This window comes from Tenrec ecaudatus, chromosome 9 (genome assembly GCF_050624435.1).
Source record: "Tenrec ecaudatus isolate mTenEca1 chromosome 9, mTenEca1.hap1, whole genome shotgun sequence".
In the NCBI taxonomy this organism is placed as follows: Eukaryota; Metazoa; Chordata; class Mammalia; order Afrosoricida; family Tenrecidae; genus Tenrec; species Tenrec ecaudatus.
The window spans coordinates 49,583,278-49,607,658 of NC_134538.1; the positions used below are offsets into that span (position 1 = coordinate 49,583,278).

The 24,381-nt window shown below is 43.3% G+C and overlaps 1 protein-coding gene across 5 annotated transcripts in view; it reads left to right on the top strand.

Moving 5' to 3' along the window:
• ADAMTSL3 (ADAMTS like 3) overlaps positions 1-24,381 on the top strand; it is a 398,206-nt gene that overhangs the window by 317,795 nt on the left and 56,030 nt on the right. For all 5 annotated transcript variants that reach the window (XM_075558058.1, XM_075558055.1, XM_075558056.1 and 2 more), the window contains exons 20-21: positions 3,647-3,800; positions 20,417-21,488. In XM_075558058.1, the coding sequence (XP_075414173.1) occupies positions 3,647-3,800; positions 20,417-21,488 (1,226 nt within the window). The remainder of the gene's footprint in view (positions 1-3,646; positions 3,801-20,416; positions 21,489-24,381) is intronic.

Consider the following 24,381-nt stretch of genomic DNA (forward strand, 5'->3'; position numbering starts at 1 on the left):
ATTGCTCACCCTTGCCCCAAACAGCCAACAGCGTTCACAGCACCAGCCTAAAATCTGTGCAGCAAAATTGGGAGGCCCAGAGGAGTTGAAGGTGAGGAGAGAAGGTTGAGGTATGGAGAGAGGTAGATCAAGCAAGAGCCGTGTCAACAACATAGCAAAACACAGGAATTATCCCAAGAAAAGTTCCCCCAAAGTACACTCCAAGTCTCCAGGAAATCATACTCATGACCTCTAGGGGAGAGAAAACACAAGGAAAATCTACAATCCAGTCAATTCCAATGCATAGCAACCTTACAGGATAGACTAGAACCCACCCTTTGAATTCCTGAGCCTGTGCATCTTTGCAAGAGCAGGTAGCGTCATTGTTCTCCCTTTGTGTAGAGCCACCCATGGGTGCAAATCATTGACCTTGCACTTAGCTCAATATGTAATCTCCTATACTTCTATAGCTCTTTCTAGGGGAAAACGTGGCTCAGTTTGAGTTCAAAGAATAGATTATAGGGCAGCAGAAAGAGATGGGAAGAGTTGGAAAATAAGGAGGTGGAAATAAGAGAAACGTTTGAGGCAGCAGCCATAAAGGCTAGAGAACAACAAAAATAATTAAACATGGTCACTGAGAACACATACATGGTAGACAGGCTGTAATAGGGCAGAAGAGTGGTATGGAAAAGAGCAAAGACGAGAAATTGCTTTTTAGTGGCCACGAGGGATATGAAAGGCAGATCAAGGAGATTAAACAGAAGCACGATTTGTATTTGTAAGCAAACTAAACAGAAATGGAATGGGGCCCCGGGAGTTGTGGGAAGCAGATAATAATGGAACAAACTTCCTCAAATAAAATCTTAATTAACAAGGTTGTTTGTATGTTTATGTATGTATTTATTTTAATAATTTTATTAGGGGCTCATACAACTCTTATCACAACCCATACATACATCAATTGTGTAAAGCACATTTGTACATTCATTGCCCTCATCATTCTCAAAACATTTGCTCTCCACTTAAGCCCTTGGCATCGGGTCCTCATTTTTCCCCTCCCTCTCCGCTCCCCCCTCCCTCATGAACCCTTGATAATTTATAAATTATTATTTTGTCATATCTTGCTCTGTCCCACATCACCCTTCACCCACTTTTCTGTTGTCCATCCCCCAGGGAGGAGGTTCCCCCTTTCCAACCCACTCTCCCTATGCCCTCCCAGTGTCGCCACTCACACCACTGGTCCTGAGGGGATCATCTGCCCTGGATTCCCTGTGCTTCCAGTTCCCATCTGTACCAGTGTACACCCTCTGGTTTAGCTAGAATTGCAAGGTAGAATTCGGATCATGACAGTGGGGGGTGGGAGGAAGCATTTAAGAACTAGAGGAAAGTTGTATTTTTCATATTGCTACATCACACCCTGACTGGCTCCTCTCCTCCCCAAGACCCTTCTGTGAGGGGATGTCCAGTGGCCTACAAATGGGCTTTGGGTCTTCACTCCGCACTCACCTCCTCATTCACTATGATAAGATTTTTTGTTCTGATGATGCCTGATACCTGATTCCTCAATACCTTGTGATCACACAGGCTGGTGTGCTTCTTCCATGTGGAGTTTGTTGCTTCTGAGCTAGATAGCCACTTGTTTACCTTCAGGCCCTTTAAGACCCCAGACGCTATATCTTTCGGTAGCCGGGTACTATCAGCTTTCTTCACCACATTTGCTTATGCACCCATTTGTCTTCAGCAGTTGTACCAGGGAGGTGAGCACACAATTATATGATTGTTTTTGTTCTTTGATGCCTGATAACTGATTCCTTCGGCACCTCGTGATCACACAGGCTGGTGTGCTTCTTCCGTGTGGGCTTTATTGCTTCTGAGCCAGATGGCCACTTGTTTACCTTCCAACCTTTAAGACCCCAGACACTATATCTTTTGATAGCCCAGCACCATCAGCTTTCTTCGCCACATCTAGTTGTTCACCCTCTTTGTCTTCAGCAGTTGTGTCGGGAAGGTATGATATATGATGCTCACCTATGATGTATGTTTATTTATTATGTGCCAAACAAATTTCCTAGTGTTTTCCATGTACTACCTGCCAAGAAAATACAACCCACTAAGACATGCAATAGTTAAAGTGCTGAACTTCATGGATAAAGGAAGAACCCAGGGGCCTCTGTCCAGAAAATGCAAACCAATAAAAAGAGACCCGTCCCCGTTGGCCTCATATATGTCCACCCTAGTGCAAGAAGACAGAGGAGCAGGCTCACACAAATCAAAGGTGCAGAAACCATGACCCAGAAGTGTTCTTTACTGGAAAGGCAACAGAGAAGCATTCAGATGCCAAACCAAAATCCCAACCAGTTGCCATTGAGTCAATTCAAACTTTTGGTGATCCTGTGTGTGAATAATAGAATTATTCCATAATAGAATTATTCCATAAGGTTTTCCTCTTATATGGACCTATAGGATCGTTGTTTGTCTGTGTGAGTGTGTGTGTGTGTGTGTGTATCTTTCTGAAAGCCAACAGGGAGGCATTCCATGATGCCACTGGGTAAATTCTAAGCCCTTGACTTACTTGAAAATTCAGTAGGAAAACCCAGCTCAAACAACCAAGATGACCCCAAATTAAACATCCAAGAATAGATAGACCCTGGTAAGGAGAGAGAAAAAAAAAGGTGATTGATGAGTAATGGATTCATTTTAATTATAGAATTAAGACTTAAAAAAATAATTAAGACTAATCTACTATAGCAATTGCGTTTCAGAATAGAATGTAAATACCAGAAATCTCTACATTCTCTAATTAATATGCAAAAATTAATTAAAAGACTGAAGAAGAGAAGTGGGAAGGGATGTGAAGGTGTTACTCGCTCATCCTTCGTAGGAGTAGGTCAATAGATAGGCTCTTAAGTCCAATATGTAATCAAAACAACAACCTGAATGTCTTAGTGCTTTCTCTCATCTACTTTCTTACCTCTAGATGGCTCTTTGGGGAATCAGTCACTTAAGCTAGGGGGAAAAAAATCAGACATTCAGCAGTTCCTTTAATTTTACTTTAGTTTCTTTTTTTTTAATTTTACTTTGTAAAATTACATTGCAGTTTTAAGTTGAAAATTCATATTCCACCCGCCCACTGCCCCCAAGTTGGTTGTACTTCATCGTGACCCTACATCTGGCCAGGGACTATAATCTTTATGGGAACGCATAGCCCCACCTTTCTCGCTCCGAGCGGCTGGTGGGTGTGAAGCACCATCCTTCCACAGGGGTTATCAGCTACTTGTGTTCTACATGTCACTGTCTGGACGATTTTTCTCTTAAACTTGCCTTTTTATTCTTTTCTATTTCCTTAAATTCTTGATAATGGGTACATTTCCCTTTTCTTAAGCCAAATTATTTTGCTATCTAAATAAATAGCTGTGAAATTAATGAGCTTTCAGGTATAGTGCCCAAAATAAAATTCTTTGACATTAACTAATCGAAAGAGAGAGAGCGAGAGAGCAAGAGAAATGCTCTACATCATGAAGATGTTTGAGTGTAGGAAATGGTCTACTTGTTGGCATGGTCCTATGTAAAATCCCCTCCCGTCCCTCCATCTGAGATGCCACTGTTGTTGGCTGGGATTTACTCTGCTCACGTTCCATTTGACTCTGTCCCACACTTCTCCCCACAGTGCTCTGTCAGCTGTGGGGTTGGCATCCAGCGAAGAAAGCAAGTGTGTCAAAGACTGACGGCCAAGGGTCGGCGTGTTCCTCTCAGCGAGGTGATGTGCAGGAACCTCCCGGGACCACCTCTGGTGAGAGCTTGCCAGATGCCGGCGTGCAACAGTAAGTGTGCTGCCCATGTGTCACCAAGAGCCGCTCCCTTTGTCCCCGTATCTTCATTTTTGTTTCCATACATATGCAGTACAAACCCGTGAAAGCTAGAACCTGTGTAAGGAGGAAACCTGTCAGAGAAGGAAAATGCAAGTATTTTACGCTGAAGCAAGTGATAGAAAAATGGTCAGACTGCTCCCCATCGGAAAGAACTGTGGCGAGCGTTCAGAGGAGTAGGGCAGTCCTGTTGCGTGTTGTTTTTTTGTGGACACCTCCTGTCTGTAGGTAAAACAACAAGAAGGGCCCAGATTTTTTTAAGCTGCAAATGGTACAATGTTGAAGATCAAAACATAGTTCTAAGAAGAGTCCATTTTAAGAATTATCCGCAGTTCACCAATGCTTCCCTGAGGTGTCCCCACTGGGATGTGCGTGACATCCCCCGACAGCCTCCCCTTTGCCACGGTTGCTTCCATGTAGACTGTGTGCATGTTGCTTGTCAAAATTGCACTGCCATACATCCTCGTTGATGTTGTTTGCTAGGGATGGGAATTCCGCTTGTTCACATGTGACAGGCTAAGCATTTTACATTTGCCATGCCTTGTTTCTAAGGTTTAACCTCAAACCAACAAGGATGCCAATGGGAAATGCCTTTGATTTTTGGGGTTTTAAAAAAAGGCAGTCTGGACACCTCTCTAATGATCTATAAATAAGAAGCTTAAGCTTAGGGTGAAGGGCAAATACTGTGTCTTTGATGTATCTCAAAGATTTTCTTATGTTGTGTTCATCTGTATTTGAAAATCGCATGCTAGACTAGAGCAGTGGTTCTCCACCTTCCTAATGCCGCTCCTCATGTGGTGGTGACCCCCCCCCACCATAACATTATTTTTGTTGTTACTTTATAACTGTAATTTTGCTACTGTTATGAATCAGGAAACCCCTGTGAAAGGGTCCTTCAACCCCCAATGGGGTCGCGGCCCACAGGTTGAGAACTGTATGTAGGAGGTCCTAACAGGTGAGTTGAGGGCTGCCCTAGACAAGTGAAAATAAAGCAGCAGGGTGGAGGGTTGGATTGGTAAGTGGGGAACAGGCACGTTTGGAACCCATAACTTCTGGGCCCATTTTCTGCTTTGCTTTTTTCACTGTAACATCTGTTCACTGCCTCCATTCTCCTCCTGGGTTTATGGTAAGGAAAAAAATCAGAGATGAGCTATGCTTTTGTTAATGCTGACTGGCATATATGTGTGTATACACACACATATATACATTCACACACCTATATATAATTTCTTATTTTTCTTTCCATATGTACCATATATAAATGGATGTTTGTATATTTGAGGTAAATTAGATAGAAATTCGAATAGATATGTTTACTAGCAGCTTTTCCAGAAAAATTTGTAAGCAAATAAGAAAAAATGTTAAAATAATTATAAGAATACACATTGAGAACTCACTACACAGGAGCCCTGGTGGTATGGTGGCTATGTGTTAGGTTGCAATCAACATGGTTGGCAGTTCAAGGCCACCAGCTGCTCTGAGGGAGAAAGATGGGGCTTTCTACTCCCCCGCCCCCAGTCACAGTTTCAAAAACCCACAGCAGGGTCACTGCAACTTGGCATCCACCTGATGGCAATGAGTTTGGTTTGGGGATTTGAGCACTTATTAAGGGAAGATTCTTATATGCATTAGCTATTTAATTTCCCAACAACATTGTGAGACAAATGTTATCCCCATTTAAGAATAAGTAACCTAAGCCTGAGAGAGAGCCTGAGACTGGCCCATGGCCCGGTGGTTACAAATTTCTACCCTCGGCATGCTGATTCCTGATTCCTTAGCGACTTCTCTGCTGATTCATGGGTAACATTTACTCCCTCCCTCCCCCCAGCCTGGAACTGCTTGAGATGCAAGCATTACTTTTACAGTGTCCTGGAATTGGGGAATGTCTGAGACATATGGAGCAGAGTCATGCTTTCGGCTGTTTATCCCTCTGGTTTTTGTTAATTGTGGACGACTGCATAGCAATGGAGCTAGACCATAAACTGCCACGGAGAAGAGTGAAATTAGAGTAATACTGGCAGCTTCTTCTAAAATAATAAAAGAATAAGTTGGGGGAATACATTGTGGTTACTATGTGATATGGGATGAAATTATAAATTATTATGGCATGTGGTAGAGAACAGTCAAAATTTAAGTTTTAGAAGGAAGAAAAAAACCAAAAAGACAGTAAATTTCTCCTTCACCCCTCCCTACTCATTAGCCTGCCAACATATAGGTCATGGAAGCAGACAGGCAATGGGAATGTGCATGCTCACTGCCAGGTCGCCCTGAGCCGGGGCCTCCACTTCAGCGGTAGCCATCAGTTTTGATCAATGGCCCTTGCTGGTTGAAACTTGGCTTCCCCTTCTGCGCTCTCAGATAGCACCTCTTCTTCCCACTACTCTATCACAGGGCCAAATGACAAGCTTGGAATTCTGCCAGCCTCCCTACCCCTGCTGCTTCTGCACCATAACCTCACTGTTCTGACACACTGAGCCCTTACTACCCTCATCACACTGTGAATGGACAGATCCACAAGGCACCCTGTGCTTTTCTTCAGGACTCGCTTCCACCGCATCCGTTCTCTCCTTCAACACTGCTCACATCGAAGACAACCAACATCTGTGATACGATGACCTTTCCAACCTTCTGATGGCTCAGCTTCCCACCTCATCCCCTCCAGACTTCATCGCTCTCACTCTCGCTCCTATCAAGTCAATTCCGACTCCGGGCGACCCTATAGGGCAGAACCGAGCTGTCTCGGGGGCTGTGTGAGACTGTTCCTGTTTAGAGGAGTAGACGGCCCCAAATTTCTCCCAGTTTCCCCTTAACGTTTGTGTTAGTCTGGGGACTTTAGAGAACCATCCACAGAAACTCATGTATAAGAGAGAGTTTTATGTAAAGGTTAAGTGCACATCAAGAAATCATCCCAAACCAGTGCTGCCCAAGCCCACACATCCAACATTAACCCATATATCTGACACCAATCCACAAAGTCCTCCTCCATCTCACAAAACACACAGTATAACACCAACTGCAGGAGGAAAGCCAAGTCAGTGAACATGTAAGCATCTCAGCGCTGGCAGCGATCTCCACACAGCTGCTCCAGCACCCAGGGCTGCATGGGCGTAGGTCCACGTGGCTTCTCCTCAGAGATGTCTTCCAGGAAGTCAGCCTTGCAAGCAAAAGCAGGGAACTAGCTAAGGCAGCTGCACCCTGGTCTGACCATCAGAAAGCAAGAGAGCCGAGAACTTGAAAGGAGAGGCTCACCGAGTCATGTATCTCTCTGCCCTTCAATTAACCCCACATGTGTTTATCGGCCAGGTTGGCACAATACACTTTAACTATATCAGAGTTCCTTCCTCATAATTTAGCATACAGAAATAGCATCCTGCTCTTTCATCGACACCCTGCTTCCTTAGCCTCACTGTTCTACACATCTCTGTAATGTCTCCAAATGGTATTTGGACATTGGGGGTAGCCCTCTTGAATTTTTGCTGTGGTTTTTTTTTTCTGTTTGTTGTTATATAAAACCCAGGATTGATGAACTTACAGAGACAGAAAGTAGAATAAAGATTCCTGGGGTGGGGGTTTCAGTGGGGGAGGGTGGGGATTAAAGAGGAGAGAATATGAAGTTCAAGAATAAAGAGAATGTTTTGAAACTGATAGTGCTGGGAATTGTACAATACTGCTCGATCTGACTGAACTGTGGAATGATATGCTACCTGTATTACCTTCCAACAAAAAGATTTATCGGAAAAAAAGAAAAATAGAAAGCAGAAAAGGAAAACAAACATAAAACACTCCTTTCAGCTGGCATACCGTAATATTTCACATAACCATTTATGTCACCAGCTATTTATGTCTTTTCTTGACCCAGGCCTGAAGGCAGAATTTTCTTCAACTCTTCAGTTGATGATTTGGCTTTGGTGGGACTGAGGGCAGGTGAAACGGTGCTTTAGCTCCCCTAGAGGCCATCAGTGCACTTGCACCGTACAGACAAATGATGCTGCCTGCTTGCTCCCCAGACATTCCCAGCAGCCTCCCACCCCAGGGTTTTACAACTCTTGCTGGCAGTCTTACCTCGGCCCTATCTAGTGACTGAAGTTCTTATTATTGAAGGATTAACACTAACCCCACATCTCCCAATAAGCTTCCTCGGTCGCTCTTAATCTCTGAAAGGGAATAGGACATTGTTAAGGGCACGGTCTTTAATGTTAACTCACCTGAGTTCAAACCCCAGGTCTTCCAGGAATTCATTATGTGACATTGGGGAAGTTACCTAATCTCTGAGAGTCTCAGTTTTCTCATTTGTAAAATGAGACTAGAAAGTAGATCTCCAAAACAATAGGCTTGTTTAAAGAATCATGAGTTAATACCTCTAAAGTACTTTAAGGTAACCCAGTCCCATAGTAAGGTTGCCAAAAAAAAAAAAAAGAGGGTATCTTTAACATCATCACCACTTCCAAGCTCTGTTATAGTTTTACAATAGAATAATGAGTACTAACGAACTTGTGTTGTTGGGTATCATGTCATGTAGAAAACCCCAAATCCATCTTCATACAGTCAGTTTGACTCATAACAACCCTGTAGTGTAGAGGAGAACTGCCCCTGTGGGCCTCAGAGACATTTAATCTTCACAGGAGCAGACAGCCTCATCTTTCTCCCATGGAGAAACTGGTTGGCTTGAAACACTGACCTTATGGTTAGCAATCCAATGCATAGCCCACTATGGAACTAGGCCTAGGTATAAAAAATAGATAGGATTGTTTTTCCATCTACATTAGAATAAATTGTTAGCATAGACATATTTTTCAAACACATCAGTCTTAGATCAAAGTGAAACTACTATTCAAAGTCTGCCTATCTTGATTTCTAATCAAGTATCTGATGAAAAGAAAGCATAATAAGAAATTTCATGCTTGATATAAAAAAAGATGGGAGAGACTGGATGTAGCATATGTGGGAATGAGCTTCACAATTTTTCTGCAGATTTAAAACTGTTCTCAAATAAAATTTTATTTAAAAAAAGAAATGCAGTCTGTGATTTTAGATTTTCTTTTGAGTTATGGTTGTTCTGTATCAAGCTACTCAGGTTTTGGTAAATAAAAATTTTTATATTTTTTCCCTTAAAGTACTGAGGTTGGACTGGCAAAAAGAGGGGAGACTCGCAATATGACTGTGTCATCCAAATGTCAGAAAAAATGAACATCTCTAAGGTTTATCAAGTCCTCTCTCCTCCCTTCGACCCTTGATCTCCCTCTTTGTACCATCCCTGTTGACTTCTCTAGTTCTCCCAGTCTTATATGCTCACTGGGACCTTACAGGAGACTTGGGACTTGGCATGCTCTTATTCTTTCTCCAGATTTCTCAGTTTCTGGCTGTTTCCATAACACTTATCTCTTTCTGATATTGATGTAGTCCTTCAGGGATAACTCCCCATCACTCTTTTTGGACTTCATGACAACTTTTGGAGCATCCAAGGGCATATATGTTATTTTTCCCATTTCTCAACCATTCATTCATGTATCATTCAACACACAGTAAGAATCTATTATGTGTTGGGCATTGTGCTGTGCCCTAAGGACACGGAAATAATCTTCCTGCCTGGCATTTATTATTCTCAATGCTGGACCATCTCTTTACATAGTCATTTCTTTACTAATCCATTTAGCAACCATTCACCAAGTGCTACTGTTTTTTAGAACCTGTAAAACAAAATAATATATATTCTCTGCTTTTTTAAGAGCTAGCAATCCAATGGGGAGGGGAAAATATATAGAGAGAGATATATAAAACAACTAAAAACAATAAAGTCCCTTAGTTGCCATCAGAATATGCAAGAAGCCACTGGGTAAGGAGAGATCAGGAAGGCTTTGCTAAAACAGAAGATCCTGGAGCAGTATTGTGATGGATGAATATTTACTCAACGGGCTCACACAGGGAAGGAAACGGGGGTTCAGGAATAAAGATCTTAATAGATCAAAGATGCCGATGTGAAATGGAGTGGTGCATTTGGGTGAACCGTAAACAACTTCACAAGACTAATACATAGGTTCAAGATGGAGTTTGGCCAAAGAGAAAGTTTAAAGAGTTGTCTGCAGAGGATATTGAACTCTGTACTGAGGAGTCCTGATTGTATCCACGAAGTAAATATCTGGGTCCTAACTTCATTTTAGATGATTTACTCACTCAAAGCTAATAGAATTTATTGGGTAAATAGGAAACTGTAGTGAAGGAGACTAGTTTAGGGCATATGGAAATATCATGGTGACAGGGCATCAGGTGGAAGCATTGAGGATTCATTCAAACAAGACATCTGATGTACATATTAAGTAATTGATGCCTGACTAGAATAGAAGGCTAAAGGACAGGGATGGTGTCATGCTTATAATACACATTTAACAACCAACTCTAGATGGAGAGTGGAGAGCTTCCATTTGTGGTGTCTGCCAATTTTCATGGTGTAAATACCCCCATGGTGGCCAGTTTCCAGCTATCCGTGTGACGTCACTGAATGCAGAGCTTTGAATTATTGCTGTCATCTCACTGTCTGTGGGTTGTTGAGAGGCAGAGCCAGTGTACCACTAGAGAGGGGTGAATCTAGAATTCTCAAGTTTGTGACTTAATAAATTTAGTGGAAGTTGATGTCGAGCAAGAAGAGAAAAGGCTGGTGCTTTCCAGATAGGAACACAGAAGAGATGAATAGTCAGTGAGCGAGAAGCGATCAATGGAACCAGAAATGAGTAGAATGGTAGGGAAGGAAGGGGAGGCTGAAAAACCTTGAGGAGAGATATCTCCATGAAGCTGTTGGTTAAGGATGACATATGCCGTAGAGTGGCCAAGCGAGAATGCTGAAGGAAAGCCATGCCATTGTTGACACTAGGTGCAATCGAGTCCATTCCAATACCTAGCCACCCTGTGTACAACCGACCAAAATACCACCTGGTCCTGCACCCTCCTTAAACTTGTTCTTATGTTTAATCCATTGTTACAGCCCATGTCAATCCATCTTGTCTCCAAACTTCCTCTTGTCTTTTACTGCCTCTCTACTTTGCTAAGCACAATGTCCTTTTCCAGAGACTAATCTCCCCTGATAATACGTCCAAAGTGCCTGAGACCAAGTCTTGCCATCCTTGCTTCTAAGGAGCATTCTGGCTGTACTTGGTCTAAAACAGATTTGCTCTTTGGACAGTATGTGATACTTTAAATATTCTTTGCCGGCACCATAATGCAAATGCATTTACTCATCTCTCATCTTCCTTATTCCAGGTTTTGTATGCATATGCGGCGATTGAGAATACCATGGCCTGGGTCAGACACACCTGAGCCATCAAATAGCATCCTTGCTTTTCAATATTTTAAAGAGGTCTTGTGCAACAAATTTGCCCAATATAATGAATGAATTGTTTGCTCTCTTGACTGCTGCTTCCGTGAGCATTGATGTGGATCCAAGCAAGACAAAATTCTTGACAACTTCAGTCTTTTCTCCATTTATCATGATGTTACTTATTTGACCAGCTGTGAGGATTTGGGTTTTCGTTACATTGAGTTGTAGTCCATATTTGAAGGTTGCAATTCTTGGTCTTCACCAGAAGTGCTTCAAGTCCACTCACCTCTCTGTCAATAAGCAAGGTTGTGTCATCTGTGTATTGTAATTCCTTATAAACCTTCCTCCAAACCTGATGCCATTCCTCTTCATATAATCCAGCCTCTATGATATTTGCTCAGTTTTATTTTTGCTCTTGTGGACTTGTTTTAATTTCCTTTAGCTTCATGCTGAACTAACATATAAGCAATTGATGGTTTCTTCCACAGTTAGCCCCTGACCTCATTTTAGATGAGCTCTTCCCCAGAAACTTCTTCCCACAGATGTAGTCAATTTGACTTCTCTGTATTCTATCTGAAGAAGTCCACATGTATAGTTGCCTTTTGTGTTGTTGGAAAAAAAATATTTGCAATGTAGAAGTTGGTCTTGCAAAATGCTCTCATGCAATCTCTAGAATTGTTTCCATCTCCACGGCCTCCAACTACTATTCCTTCCTCGGTGTTTCCAGCTTTTGCATTTTATTCACTAAAGATTATCAATTCATCTTGATTGCATATTTGATCAATTTCAGACTGAAGATGTTGATAAAATTATTCCATTTCTGCATCACTAGCTTTAGTAGTTGGTACATAAATTTGTATGCCAGTTGGATTATGTGGACAGATATTATACTCCCAAGATCATTGTACTTCAAGATAGATTTTCACATGTCCTTTTTGATGATGAATGTGATGCCATTCCTCTTGAATCTGTCATTCCTGGTACAGTGAACCATATGATTTTCTCATTCAAATTGGCCACTACTGGTCCATTTAAGCTGACTAACACCTTGAGTATTGATCTTCATATATTCCATTTCACTTATGATAATTTCCAATTTACCTAGATTCATACATTTTACACTTCAGATTCCAATTATTAGTAGATGTTTGTAGCTGTTTCCTTTCACATTAGTCACATTGAGTCCTTTCACATCAGCAAATAAAAATCTCAGAGGCTTAAATCCACCCACATCATTTTGGTCTACTCTACTTTGAGAAGGCAGCCTGCGTTAGACAGGCTTCTCTAGAGAAACAAAACAAGGACACTTACGATTTTATATAGATCAGCAGTTCTCAACCTGTGGGTCACCACCCCTTTGGGGATCAAACAAGCCTTTCACAGGGGTCACCCCATTCATAACAGTAGCAAAATTACAGTTATGAAGTAGCAACAAAAATAATTTTATGATTAGGGGGAATCACCACAACATGAGGAACTATATTAAAGGGTCATGGCATTAGGAAGGTTGAGAACCACTGAGATAGATAGATAGATAGATAGATAGATAGATAGATAGATAGATAGATAGATAGATAGATAAATAGATAGATACAACATAGGAAATAAATAGCTAATGAGTCCACAGAGCAGTACAAATGGCACAGTTCAACTTACTTCCATGAGACAGTCAATACACTGACAGTTCTTCAACTCATGAGGGCTGCTAGGAGCAAGTTCAGAAAGCAGAACAGCTGAGTCTTCTGTAGAGCAATACAGGCAGTCTGGCCACAGGCAACAAATAACAGGGCAAGTCACCAACAGTCAGTCAGATGACAGGGTCCGACAGTCCCCAGCTCAAGTGATGTAAACACCAGCAGTGTGGTGAAGCAGGTCTCGAAGGAACCTCAAACTACAGTCCATGGGTTGGGTGTCCCACAGGTAGTGTAGTTCTCACAAGTTGAGACAAAGAACTAGCTAAGGTTTGATCATCAGAGAGCAAGAGACAGAAAGGCGAGGCTCACCCAGCCATTTATCTCTTTGCCCTTCAAGTAAACTGCAACCTTATTAACCTCACATGGGTTTATTGCCCAGTTTGGCACAATAATCCTACCTATCACACAGCCCTTCCTCAGTCGTGTTTTGAGCACCTTCTAACCTGGGGGACTTGGGGGGACTCATCTTTTGGTCACTATTCATAAGGTTTTCAGTATCTGACAATATTTCACTGCTATCAATAATGTGTCCAGTGACTAATTCCTCTGCGGTGGACAGCCTGTTCCTTCTTCATACTCTGCTTTTAGTCTGGAAGCTCTGCTGAAACCTGTTCACTTTGGGTGACCCTGCTGGGATTTGAAATCCCAGTGACATAATGTCCTGCATCACAGCAGCACACAGCCATCCTAGTATGACAAAATGACAGACGAGTTGGTGGGAAGGGAAGCAGTGAGGTTTGTCCATTCTAAGGCCATTGGTGGCCTGCCCAGGAAGCTTTTAATGGAGGTCTGGGAACAGAAGACAGCCTGCGTTTGGTTGAACAGCACAACAGAAGTGTGTCCTGGGAATCCCTTCTTTCCTGCTAACATTGCAGTTATCTAAGACCCGGGGCCCTTCACCGTCCTTTTAACAATCCCTACCCGCATGATGGAATCATATTTGTGTCGTAGTGGTTATGTAGTAGAGGTGGTTATGTAGCAGAGGGCTACAATCCTCAGAGTCAGGAGTTTGAAACCACCACCCAGTCCTCAGGGGAAAGACAGGGCTTTCCACTCCCGTAAACAGCTAGAGTCTGAGAAAGTCACAGGGGCAGGTTTACACTATCCTGTAGGGGGCAGGTTTACACTATCCTGTAGGGTTACTATGAGTCGGAATTGACTGGATGGCAGTGGGGGTTTTGGAGACTCACAGCATCCTGTGAAGTCCCCTCTTAGCTACACTGTTCCTACTACCCTTGGGCACGCCTGAAGATAATCCAGAAGAGAAGTCTAGGTTCCTGATACAGCTTCAGATGAGCTTGTCTGCTATTCCGCTTAGTGGGAGCCATAGCGGAAGCTCCAGCCAGGCAGCCAGATTCAATGCGGGATTCTGAAAGGGCCCGGGTTCCAGCTTTGCAATATGAAGGCTTAAAGACCATGTCACAGCCAAAGCCCACGAGGGAGTGGCAGCAGTCAAATGCTGGCGAGACCAAGTATAAATATCCCGCCCAGATGGCTGGGTCAGGAACCTGGCATGCCACCAACACTCCGAGTCATGGCATAAGTTTGGCTGGAATAAAGGCAGGGAGTAAGCAGTCGGAGAACAAGTAGAGCCAGTGGCTTGTAAACAACCCAGGGCACCAAGACCTGGCCTTAACTGGGCCCAGAAAGAGAACTTAAGGAAGAAAGCTGTTGACTTTGTAGAAAATCAAGCATGTGGCATTTCTGACAGTGGAGGAATGAAGAGGTGGGTTGGTACCCTGGTGTCGCTCAGCATCAACTCTGGAAGGGTGCTGCAGTTTCCCGGCCACTCTATTGAATGGAAGAAGCTCCTTCCTCATCAGCCTTGACCAGTGGTGAATTCTGTGGGCTTCTGCAGATGCAGGAAGAAGGAGTCACCCCAAATCAGACCAGTTTCTTGCCTACAAGCAGGGATGATGCCATGTTCCAGGCACTGTCCCAAAGGAGCTCACAGGAGTCCCAAGAGAGGAATTGGCTCAAGCTGTGGAGCCTGGCAGGTTGGCAGCGTCCATGTGTTTTCACCTCTGGCAAAGACCCCAGCTAAGTCCCCAAGCACACCTGCTCCCTAAACGACTCCAGATTCCAGTGTGGGCAATTGCCCAAGCAGGGCTGGGAAGGGAGCCAGCTGGGGTCACAGTGCCTGCCTTTCAACAGATGGGCATGTGACCAGAAGGAGCAGCTGTGCGCGAATGTGGCTCACCCACCACTTGGACAAGAGCCTCCACCAAAGCTGACTTGAGGCAGGTGCATCTTAGTCTTCAAAGTGATATTCTTGCTTTTGAAACTTCTGAGAGATCTTGCACAGCAGATTTCCCCCAACGCAGTGCGTTGTTTGATCTTTTGACTGTTGCTTCCACGAGTATTGATGGTGGATCAAAATATTAGCCATGGTAATCAAAAGCACAATGAAATACCATCGCCATTTGAATGGCAATGTGAAAAAATAAATAAAAGACAGAAAACACTCGGTATTGGGCAGAATGTGGAGAAACTGGGACCCTCTACCATCGATGGTGGGAAAGGATAATGGTTTAGCTACTGTGGCGGATAGTTCGGTTGCTCGTCACAAAACTACCCCGTAGTTGCTAGATACTGTACAGTCTGCGCTAACTCATGGGCACTGTGTGAAAAGTAGGACAGAGCACTGGTCAATTCTATGCTTTTGTCACAGTTTTTTATTTATTTGTTGGAGACTAACTTGTTTGCCACTAAAGACTGAAAGCTATTTCAATTTGATTTTTCCTCCTTTTTTTTTAAGCCACTCAAACCACTACTTAGGTTTGAGGTAGAAGGAATCTGGAGGGATTTTTTTAAAGAAACATGCTATATATACACACACACACACACACACACACACACACACAGTACGTAGCCCATCTCAAAAAATGAAACCACCAATAACATTCTGTTAAACTCTTTCTTTTCTTTGTAAAGTCTCCTCAACCCATCCTTCTCCTTTCCTCTTTTCTGGCCCTGTCCTCACGGTCCTCAGAGCCTTGTCGACCTGTGTATAAGCCATGTTTCTTCTATTTGTGCTTCCTTATAACAATGGTAATCTTAAATATTTACCTTTGGAAGGTTGACTGGCTTTTCCAAGCATGATATTCTCTAGTTTTGTCTACCTCTTGTGGTATTGACGACTCGTTTTTTTTTAATTGATGCATCAGTTTCCATAGTCTGAATCTATCAGAGCTTCTTCATGCATTCCTCTATAGTGAAGATTTTTTATTGTTCCTACGTGTTAGCTGTTGTGGAAATTGCTGCAGTAAACACGGGTGCACATAGATCCTTTCGTGCTGTAGTCGTGATTTCTTCAAGATATAAAGCCTGCAGAGAGATTGCTTGGCCATAAGGTACTTGTATTTGCATTTGTTTAAGGAAGTGCCACACTGATTTCCATCATGGTTGTACAAATCTACAGCCCTACCAGCAATGTAAAAGCCTTCCTAACTCCCCACATCCCCTCCAGGATTTATTATTTCCCATTTTATTTAATTTTGTCAAAAGTCACGGTGCTAGGTGTTAACTCCTTGTTGGTTTAATTTGTATTTCTTTTATTACTAATAAAATCATGAACACTTCTTCAGGTTGTTGGGCCTGGATGTTGTTTTTGGTAAATTGTCTAATCATGTCTTGTGCCCATTTAAGAAAAAATTGGATTACTTATATGTTTCTTGCTAAAATATTATAGTTTCCTTAGATTTTGGAGTTTAAGCCTTCATCTGATGTATTGTTACTGAATATTTTTCCTAATCTGTGGGTTCTGTTGACTCTTTTGATGAACTCTTTGAATGTCATGTTTTCAGTAGACCCAAGTTATTTAGTTTGTCTTCCTGAGTTGTTCATCCAAAATCTTAACTGTAGAGGAATGGATGAACAAGCTGTGGAGAGTTTTCATTATGTTCAGTATTGTTCATGCCTTGCAGCAGAGTCCTTACCTTTGTCCCTGGTTTTTTCTTATTGATGGTCTTAATGATTGTGTGACTTATAGTTAGGTCTTCGATCCATCTTAAGTTGGTTTTTGTACATGGCGTGAGGTATGGATCTTCTTTCATTCTTTTGCAGATAAAGACCCATTTTTGTCCAGCACCATTTGTTTAAAAGGCAATTCCTTGTCCAAATTAATGGGCTTTAGTTATTTATTGAAACTTAGGTGTCTATAGGACATGGTTGTATTTATGGGTTCGCAATTCTAATTCATTCGTCTTCATATCTATCATTGTACCAGTATCAGGCTGTTTTGATTACCATGGCTATGTAGTTGGTTTTAAGGTCTAGGAGTGAAAGGTCTCCTATTTTGATTTTATTTTTAAACAGCGTTTTATTTACCTAGGTTTCTTATAAAGTTGCCAATTAGTTTTTCCACTTCTTTGAAAAATTTGGATCGGAATTGCATTGAATTTGTAAAGTAATTTTGGTAACACCATATTGAATCTGCCTATCTAAGAATATGGTACCTTGTTCCATTTGTCACAACTGACATTATATTTGAGCCTGTCATCCACTGTGTCCATCCATCGCATCAAATCTTCTTACTTTTCTCCTGATCCTCTACCAAGGATGATGTTCTTTTCAAAGGATAGGATGCAAAATCTCACCATGCTCAGTTCTAAGGAACCTTCTTGCGGCACCTCTCCTAAGACAGGTGTGTGTGCTCTTCTGTACATCCGTGGTCCTCTTCATACTCCTCACCAACTTCAAAGGCATCCATTTGTCTTTAATCTTCCTTCTTAATCGCCCAGCTTTCACTTGCATATGACATAATTGAACATATCACTGCGTGGATCAGGCACACACTAGTCCTCAAAATAACATCTTTTCTCTTTAGCACTCTAATGAGGTCCTTGGTAGCAGATTTGCCCGATGCAGTGCGTCATTTGATTTCTCGACTGCTGCTTTCGTGACTGGGCAATCCCAGTCTTCGGAATATAATACCCAGGAAGCATGAGAGCAGGAATTAACACAGAGACCTGAGCACCAGTGTTCATTATACAATAGCTAGGATGTATAAATAACCAAAATGTCCATCAACAGAAGCGTGGATGACAAAATGTCATATGTGCACACAATGGAATGCTAATTAGCCATCAGGAGAAACGAGGTCCTGATGCATGCAGCAACATGGACTAACCTTGAAGTGTTATGCTTGGTATATTGGGCGGGGTCCTGGAGAGAAGCAAAACCAGTGACCCTTGTATGTGTATAAATACTGAAAGATGCGTACAGCAAGAAGTTGCTCATGACGTTGTAGAACCCAGTCCAGTTCAAGCCCCATAGGTCAGATGTAAGCTGAAGGCTCTGTAGCTGCCGGGGATGATCAACAGAAAGGGGAAAGATGAAGCAGAAAGACCACAGACTGGTGGGTGCCGAGGTGAATGAAGTAGAGATCGGCCGAATGACTGTAAGAACGGAAGGCTGTTGATGGCTCCTGGGAGCAGCACGTCCAGGAACCGGGTGCAGGCTCCACATGGGCAGTAGACGTGAACTAGCTTCTGCGCACTTTGAGTCGCTACGAAGAGTAGATCCTACCCCAAATGAACCACCCCCCCCCAATTGCATCAAGACTGTGCCCAGATGTGGCGCTTGGCTGCTTCACAAAAAATTCCATCACGGAGTTGACTTCATTATGTTAGATCATGTCATGGAAGAACGTTGGTCCGCTCAAGTTGACAGAAAGCCTAACTGTCACATTGAGGGACATACATCAGTCACAAAAGGACAGATGCTACTTGATCTCCTTTATGTGAACTATAGAAACCAAAGATTATTATTGGGAGGAAAGGGAGGAGGGAGTCTGTGCTTAAGGGCACTGAGTTAGATTCCCAAACTTTCTTAGCCTACTGGGCTCTTCTTAGAAAAAGTGATATATATCACTCAATGCTCCCTGGCAATGAAAAGCTTTTGTACTCTAGCCATAATCCAGGATAGCGTGTAGGCATCTGCTTTTGCAGCCCCTGGATAATTCCAGCAGCCTCTAGAGGATGCTATCAACCACTTTTGGGAGCACTGGTTTATATTAATGGCAGTGGACTCATTCAGAAAATGCTAGTGATTGATAACAGGTGCACAACTTGAATATAATCATGTCACCGGATTATACAAGTAGAAATTGTCGAAAGTAAAAAAAAAAAAAAGAAGTAACAGGTGATTCTAATAGATACCAAAGTTAGAGAACCACAGTATGATACCAATGGTCAGGGTTGATATTAAACCTGCTCATATCCAATGTTCGTACTAGTTGTTAAAATATTGAAATATCTTCCCAATGATTCGTGAAAGCACACTGACTCAACTCAATGGCTGCTTGGGTCCCTGTGCCAGGAACTGCCAGACCTCCTCCTGACAAGGGTCCTTCCAGGTAATGCCTCCAATCTCAGGACCTTCAGAATCCAACAAGCCTTTCATGTGAGTCCAGTCACTGTTATCACTCCGTGGTATTCCTGGGCCCTACAGCCCACCATCCACAACCTGCCAGTGACCTCAATACCTTATCAAAGAGACACCAGGCACAGCCTCCTACCTCAGGATCACCCCAGAACACATTGACACCTTCTCACAAGTGAATGTGGGAGAGAGCCACTTCTCTTGGAAGGAGGGTATGTGAAGGGTATCTGCTTGGGCCCGGATCCATGGCCAATTCCCACACAGATTTCATTTGGCTTGCTATCTAGACCCGTCTCTGTCTCATAGCCAGTGGTCACACTGATTGGGGGGGGGCTTTAAAAAGTCAGTGGGAAGATGCATCCCATTTTTCATTAAACTTGATGAAGCCCTCTCATTTGCCAGCATGTTATAGGACCAGTACTGAGCACTTTATATAAACAATCTAATCCAATGTCTGCCTTCCTCAGATGTAAGGACTAACCTTACCTACATTTTGAAAGTGAGGACACTGAGGCTTGGGCACCTTGAATGCTTTGTCCCTGATTCAAGCAGGTTTGTGTGCTTGAAAATCCTTCTGACTTTTTTCTCGAATTAGGCCCCAGCGCTTCTTAGGTCCTTCGAACTAATTGAAGCTTACCGTCCTTGTCCTGTAATCGACTTGATGGCAGTGGGATTTCTATTTCATTGGGTTAGTCAACTCCATGCCCTCCCAAACCAGGGCTTCAGAAAATAGTTCACATACACCCGGAAACCCACCCAAAGTCCTACTTTTTGCTGCTAAAGTGCTAGGTGGTTATGAGATTTAATCTAATCTGTGGCCATACCCGGATGAGCATCCCTGATGGTGGACTGGTTAAGCTGAAAGCGTAAGTCATTCAACGTAACCACTTCCCTTGAGTCGATGGCTGGAACCTCCAGTGCTCTGCAGGGAAAAGACAAGACTGTTTTTACACAGATTTGCAGCCTGGAAGACCCGCTGGGGCACTTTAACTCTGTTATAATCAACTCAGGGACAGTGGTTAGGCGTCTGGGGATGCACAGATAACTGTTGTCAATGTTTTAATTCTCTAATGTTCTAAAAGAGGAAGTGAAATCTGTTTGTTGTCTGCTCTAGGAATATTGAAAAGGTTTATTATTGAAGTGTGTGTTTCTTTCTCTCCTCTATCTCCCCCCCGCCCCCGCAGAAATGAAACCAGCAACGAAAACTAAACTAGTTGCGCAAGGTCCTCAGATCCTCAGTGTGCAGAGAGTCTACATTCAGACTCGGGAAGAGAAGCGCATTAACCTGACCATCGGCAGCAGAGCCTATCTGCTGCCCAACACTTCTGTGATTATTAAATGCCCAGTGAGACGATTCCCCAAGTCTATGATCCAGTGGGAGAAGAATGGCCACTGCCTGCAGAACTCCAAACGCCTCGGCATCACCAAATCAGGCTCGCTCAAAATCCACAGTCTTGCAGCCCCCGACATCGGCGTGTACCGGTGCATTGCAGGGGCTGCGCAGGAGGCCGTTGTTCTCAAACTGATTGGCACTGACAACCGACTCATCGCACCCCCGGTCCTCAGAGAGCACCGGAGAGTGTATCCGGGGCTGGAACACCGCCAAGACAATAGCTTGGGAGGCACCTGGCATAAAATGCGGCAAATGTGGAATAGCAAAAATGACCTGTATCTAGATGATGGCCAGATTAATAGCCAGCCTATCTTGAGAGCTCTCTTGGGCCACTGCAGCCGCTCTGCAGGACCCACCAACTCCTGGGAATTGAAGAATAAGCAGTTTGAAGCCGCCGTTAAACAGGGGGCATATAGCATGGATACCGCCCAGTTTGAAGAACTGATCAAAAACATGAGTCAGCTCATGGAAACGGGCGAGATCAGCGATGACCTTGCATCTCAAGTGATCTACCAGCTGGTGGCCGAGTTAGCGAAGGCACAACCCACACATGTGCCACGGAGTGGCATCCAGGAAGAGGTGCCTCCCGCAGCTCAGCTGAGGGGGAAAATAGGGAGTGCGCCCCCAAACTCAAATGCGAAGGACTATGGCAAGCTGACATTTCGGCCAAAGGTGCCCGTTCTTAAGAGGCAGAGCCAACCCCCAGAAATTTCATTTAACAAAACAATACAGTCAAGGATTGGCAATACAGTATTCATTACAAAAAGGACTGCCGTCATCAATATTCTGTGTGACCTTGCCACCCCCAGTGAGGTCACATACACATGGACCAAGGATGGAGCATTGTTACAACCCTCAGCAAAGTAAGTAAAATGAGAAATGGTTTTAAGATTGGCGGGCCTTCTTATGAATGACTGTTCCAGTTTTCTTGAAAATATTTTCAAATTCCATTTATTCAGACTAGGTTTCCCACAGGATGCTTCTTTAGGAAGGAAACTAAAATATTGGTAAATGTTTATTACATATATTTTGGTATTTTCTAAATGAAACTATCACATGATTGGACTTATCATATTGGTCTGGTACAAGGCAGGACACAACAAGACTAAATTCAAGTGTGTGCCGATTTTTCCCTTTGCAGAACACGTAGCATTCAGAAATAAAATCAGAAAATGCCATTGAAAACAGAATGTGAAAGAAAAAAAAAGAAAACAGAATGTCTATTTGTAGTGACACTATATTGTGTATACACTTCACATCAGAACTTACAGAGTTTTCTTAGATCTTCAGGTAAAATGTGATCATATTCATCATCAAAAAGAACATTTCAAGATGTATCCTAATGCACAGTGATAGGCTAGTATTCATCTGCCTACAGGGACGACCAGGTACTGCAAATATGATTCACATTTAGACGCCAACTACCAAGGCCAAAGATGAAGAAACAAAGCGAGGGTTTTCACCAACTTCTGCAGTTTGCAATTGATCCAGTTGCATTGATAATTTCTCGTGACTGGAATGTGAAAGTTGGGAAAGGAGTACTAGGAGTTGAGAAATATGACCTTGGTGGTAGAAATGACTCGAGTGCATGCTGGCATTTTACACGACCAGAGACCTGTCTTTCCTCAACCACCTAAATGGAAACTCTACACAGGACCTCACTGGATGAGATAACCCAGGGAGCAAGAGACAATGAGAAAGAGACGACGAAGAAATCAATATGATCCATCAGAACAAGGTCAGGGCTGATTCCAGAACAGAGCGTCAGTTGCTTATAGACCAGGTCTAGTGGAAGCTGGAGATAGTGAAACCAAGTCCACAATCCCACCTGAATTTAGAGACCATCCTAAGAACAGCGTTGGCCACATGAAAGCGAATGCCTGCAGATGACATCCAGGACCACATACGTGAAGAACGAAAAATAATCCACCCACCTCCATCAAGCTGGTTGTCAGTCAGAGTGACCTCACAGGGCCGAGTAGAAATGTACCCTTCACGTTTCCAAGAGTGTAAATCTCTACGGAAGCTGAAGGCTCATCTGTGTCCCATAGAGCCACTGGTGAAGTCAAACTGCTGGTCTTCGGGTTAGCGGCCGAGCGCAGCGGGCACCACACCACCAGCGCTGTTTGAAGAAAGCAAAGGGTCCTCAAAAGACAGGAACAAAATGAAAGATCCAAGTGTACATTGAAGAGGCTCTGAAACCAGCTCTTGGTCATAGAGTGGATAAAGTGAATAGAGGGGGGAGGATGATGATGCGAAAGAAATGAATACAAGGTTTCAAACTCTACAAAGCAAAGGAAAGCATGAGGGTAAATCAAAAAGTATGGCTGCAAGAAAAACATCCCAGAAACCTTCACTGTCCATTGAGGCCTGCACAGTTCTGAAGGTGGTGTTTCAGTCTGTCGAACCTTCCCCAAAGAAGGCTGCGTTCTTAGACTTAGACGGCACCAAAACTGCAGTTTGCACATCCTCCGGGCACTCGAATGCTGCGTGTTTTAAAGGTTCCTTGAGCTTGGGGAACACAGATCGAAGAGGCCAGATCAGGACAGCGGAGAGGAAGGAGGACAGTCTCCCGACAAAAGTCTCCTAGGCCAGTCCTCTCTCCAAGAATGAACAGGTGGATGGTTGTGATGGGAAAAATAATCCCTTGGTGCAAGTTTCTTGGATTTTTCTCCCACCTAAGCAGTTTTTAATTGTCTTAAATTTTCTTTATAAGCATCTGGGATTGCTCTGTGTCCTTCCAGAAAATCCATAAAGTTTGCCCCTCTGGAAACCCCAAACCAGGCCACCGGAAACGTCTGAGCTGACCTCCCTGTCTTGAATTTAACTGGCTCAGTAGATAAGATTAGATGCCACTGTTTTGATTGGGCCCGTCTTAGGCACCTTAACAAGATGAAGACAGGTGTACTACCGAGAGAATTTGTCCGCAGCCGTCCACTGATCACACAGACATGCTTAAACACATTTTGTTTGGAACAAGCTCCTCTGTGTAGGAATTGGAACCTTAGCAGTATTTTTTTTCACTTCGTGTTATAATGAAATGTACAGAGGCTTGGAGTTAGAAACCCCAAAAGAAAAACAACTGCCAGCATTTCTCTTAGTTCTTTGAGGAACGGGGAAATGTGTAAAGCTCAGAGTGCAGTGTTGAGAGATTCTATGGGCAAGATATTGAATGGTTGGAAGGAACTGTCCAGGAAAGAATTCACAGTTACCGTACCCAAAACACTTGATTGACGCTCAGTGATGTCACGAGGTAGTATATGACCCAGAACCAATGGTACTAAGGGAAACGGCTGCACTGAAGGTGTTAATGGAGGACAAGGCTCCAGGGATAACACATACCAATTGAGGTGTCTGTCAAGAAATGAACGCAATACAAGAAGTGCTCGCTCATCTTTGCCAAGAACTCTGGAAGACACCAGGCCACCCAATGGAAAGCGATCTCTGTCTGTACCCATTCCAGAGAAAGAGGGTACCACAGCATGCAGGGATGATCAAACAATTGCGTTAATATTATAAATTTTGCCAACGGTAATTAAAAGTGGTTGCAGCAATCCATCATCATGAAGCTGCCACAGATTCAAGCTGGAGTCAGAAGAGGGCCAGGAGCAAGGACCCAAGCCACAGGGCGTTTAATCACATCATACGGGTGTGGAAACAGAACAAAGGGAAGACCAGGCTGCCTAAGAAGAGCTGATGCATTTGAACTTGGTGTTAGCAAAGAATACTAAAAGTACCAGGCGCTGCCAGAACAAA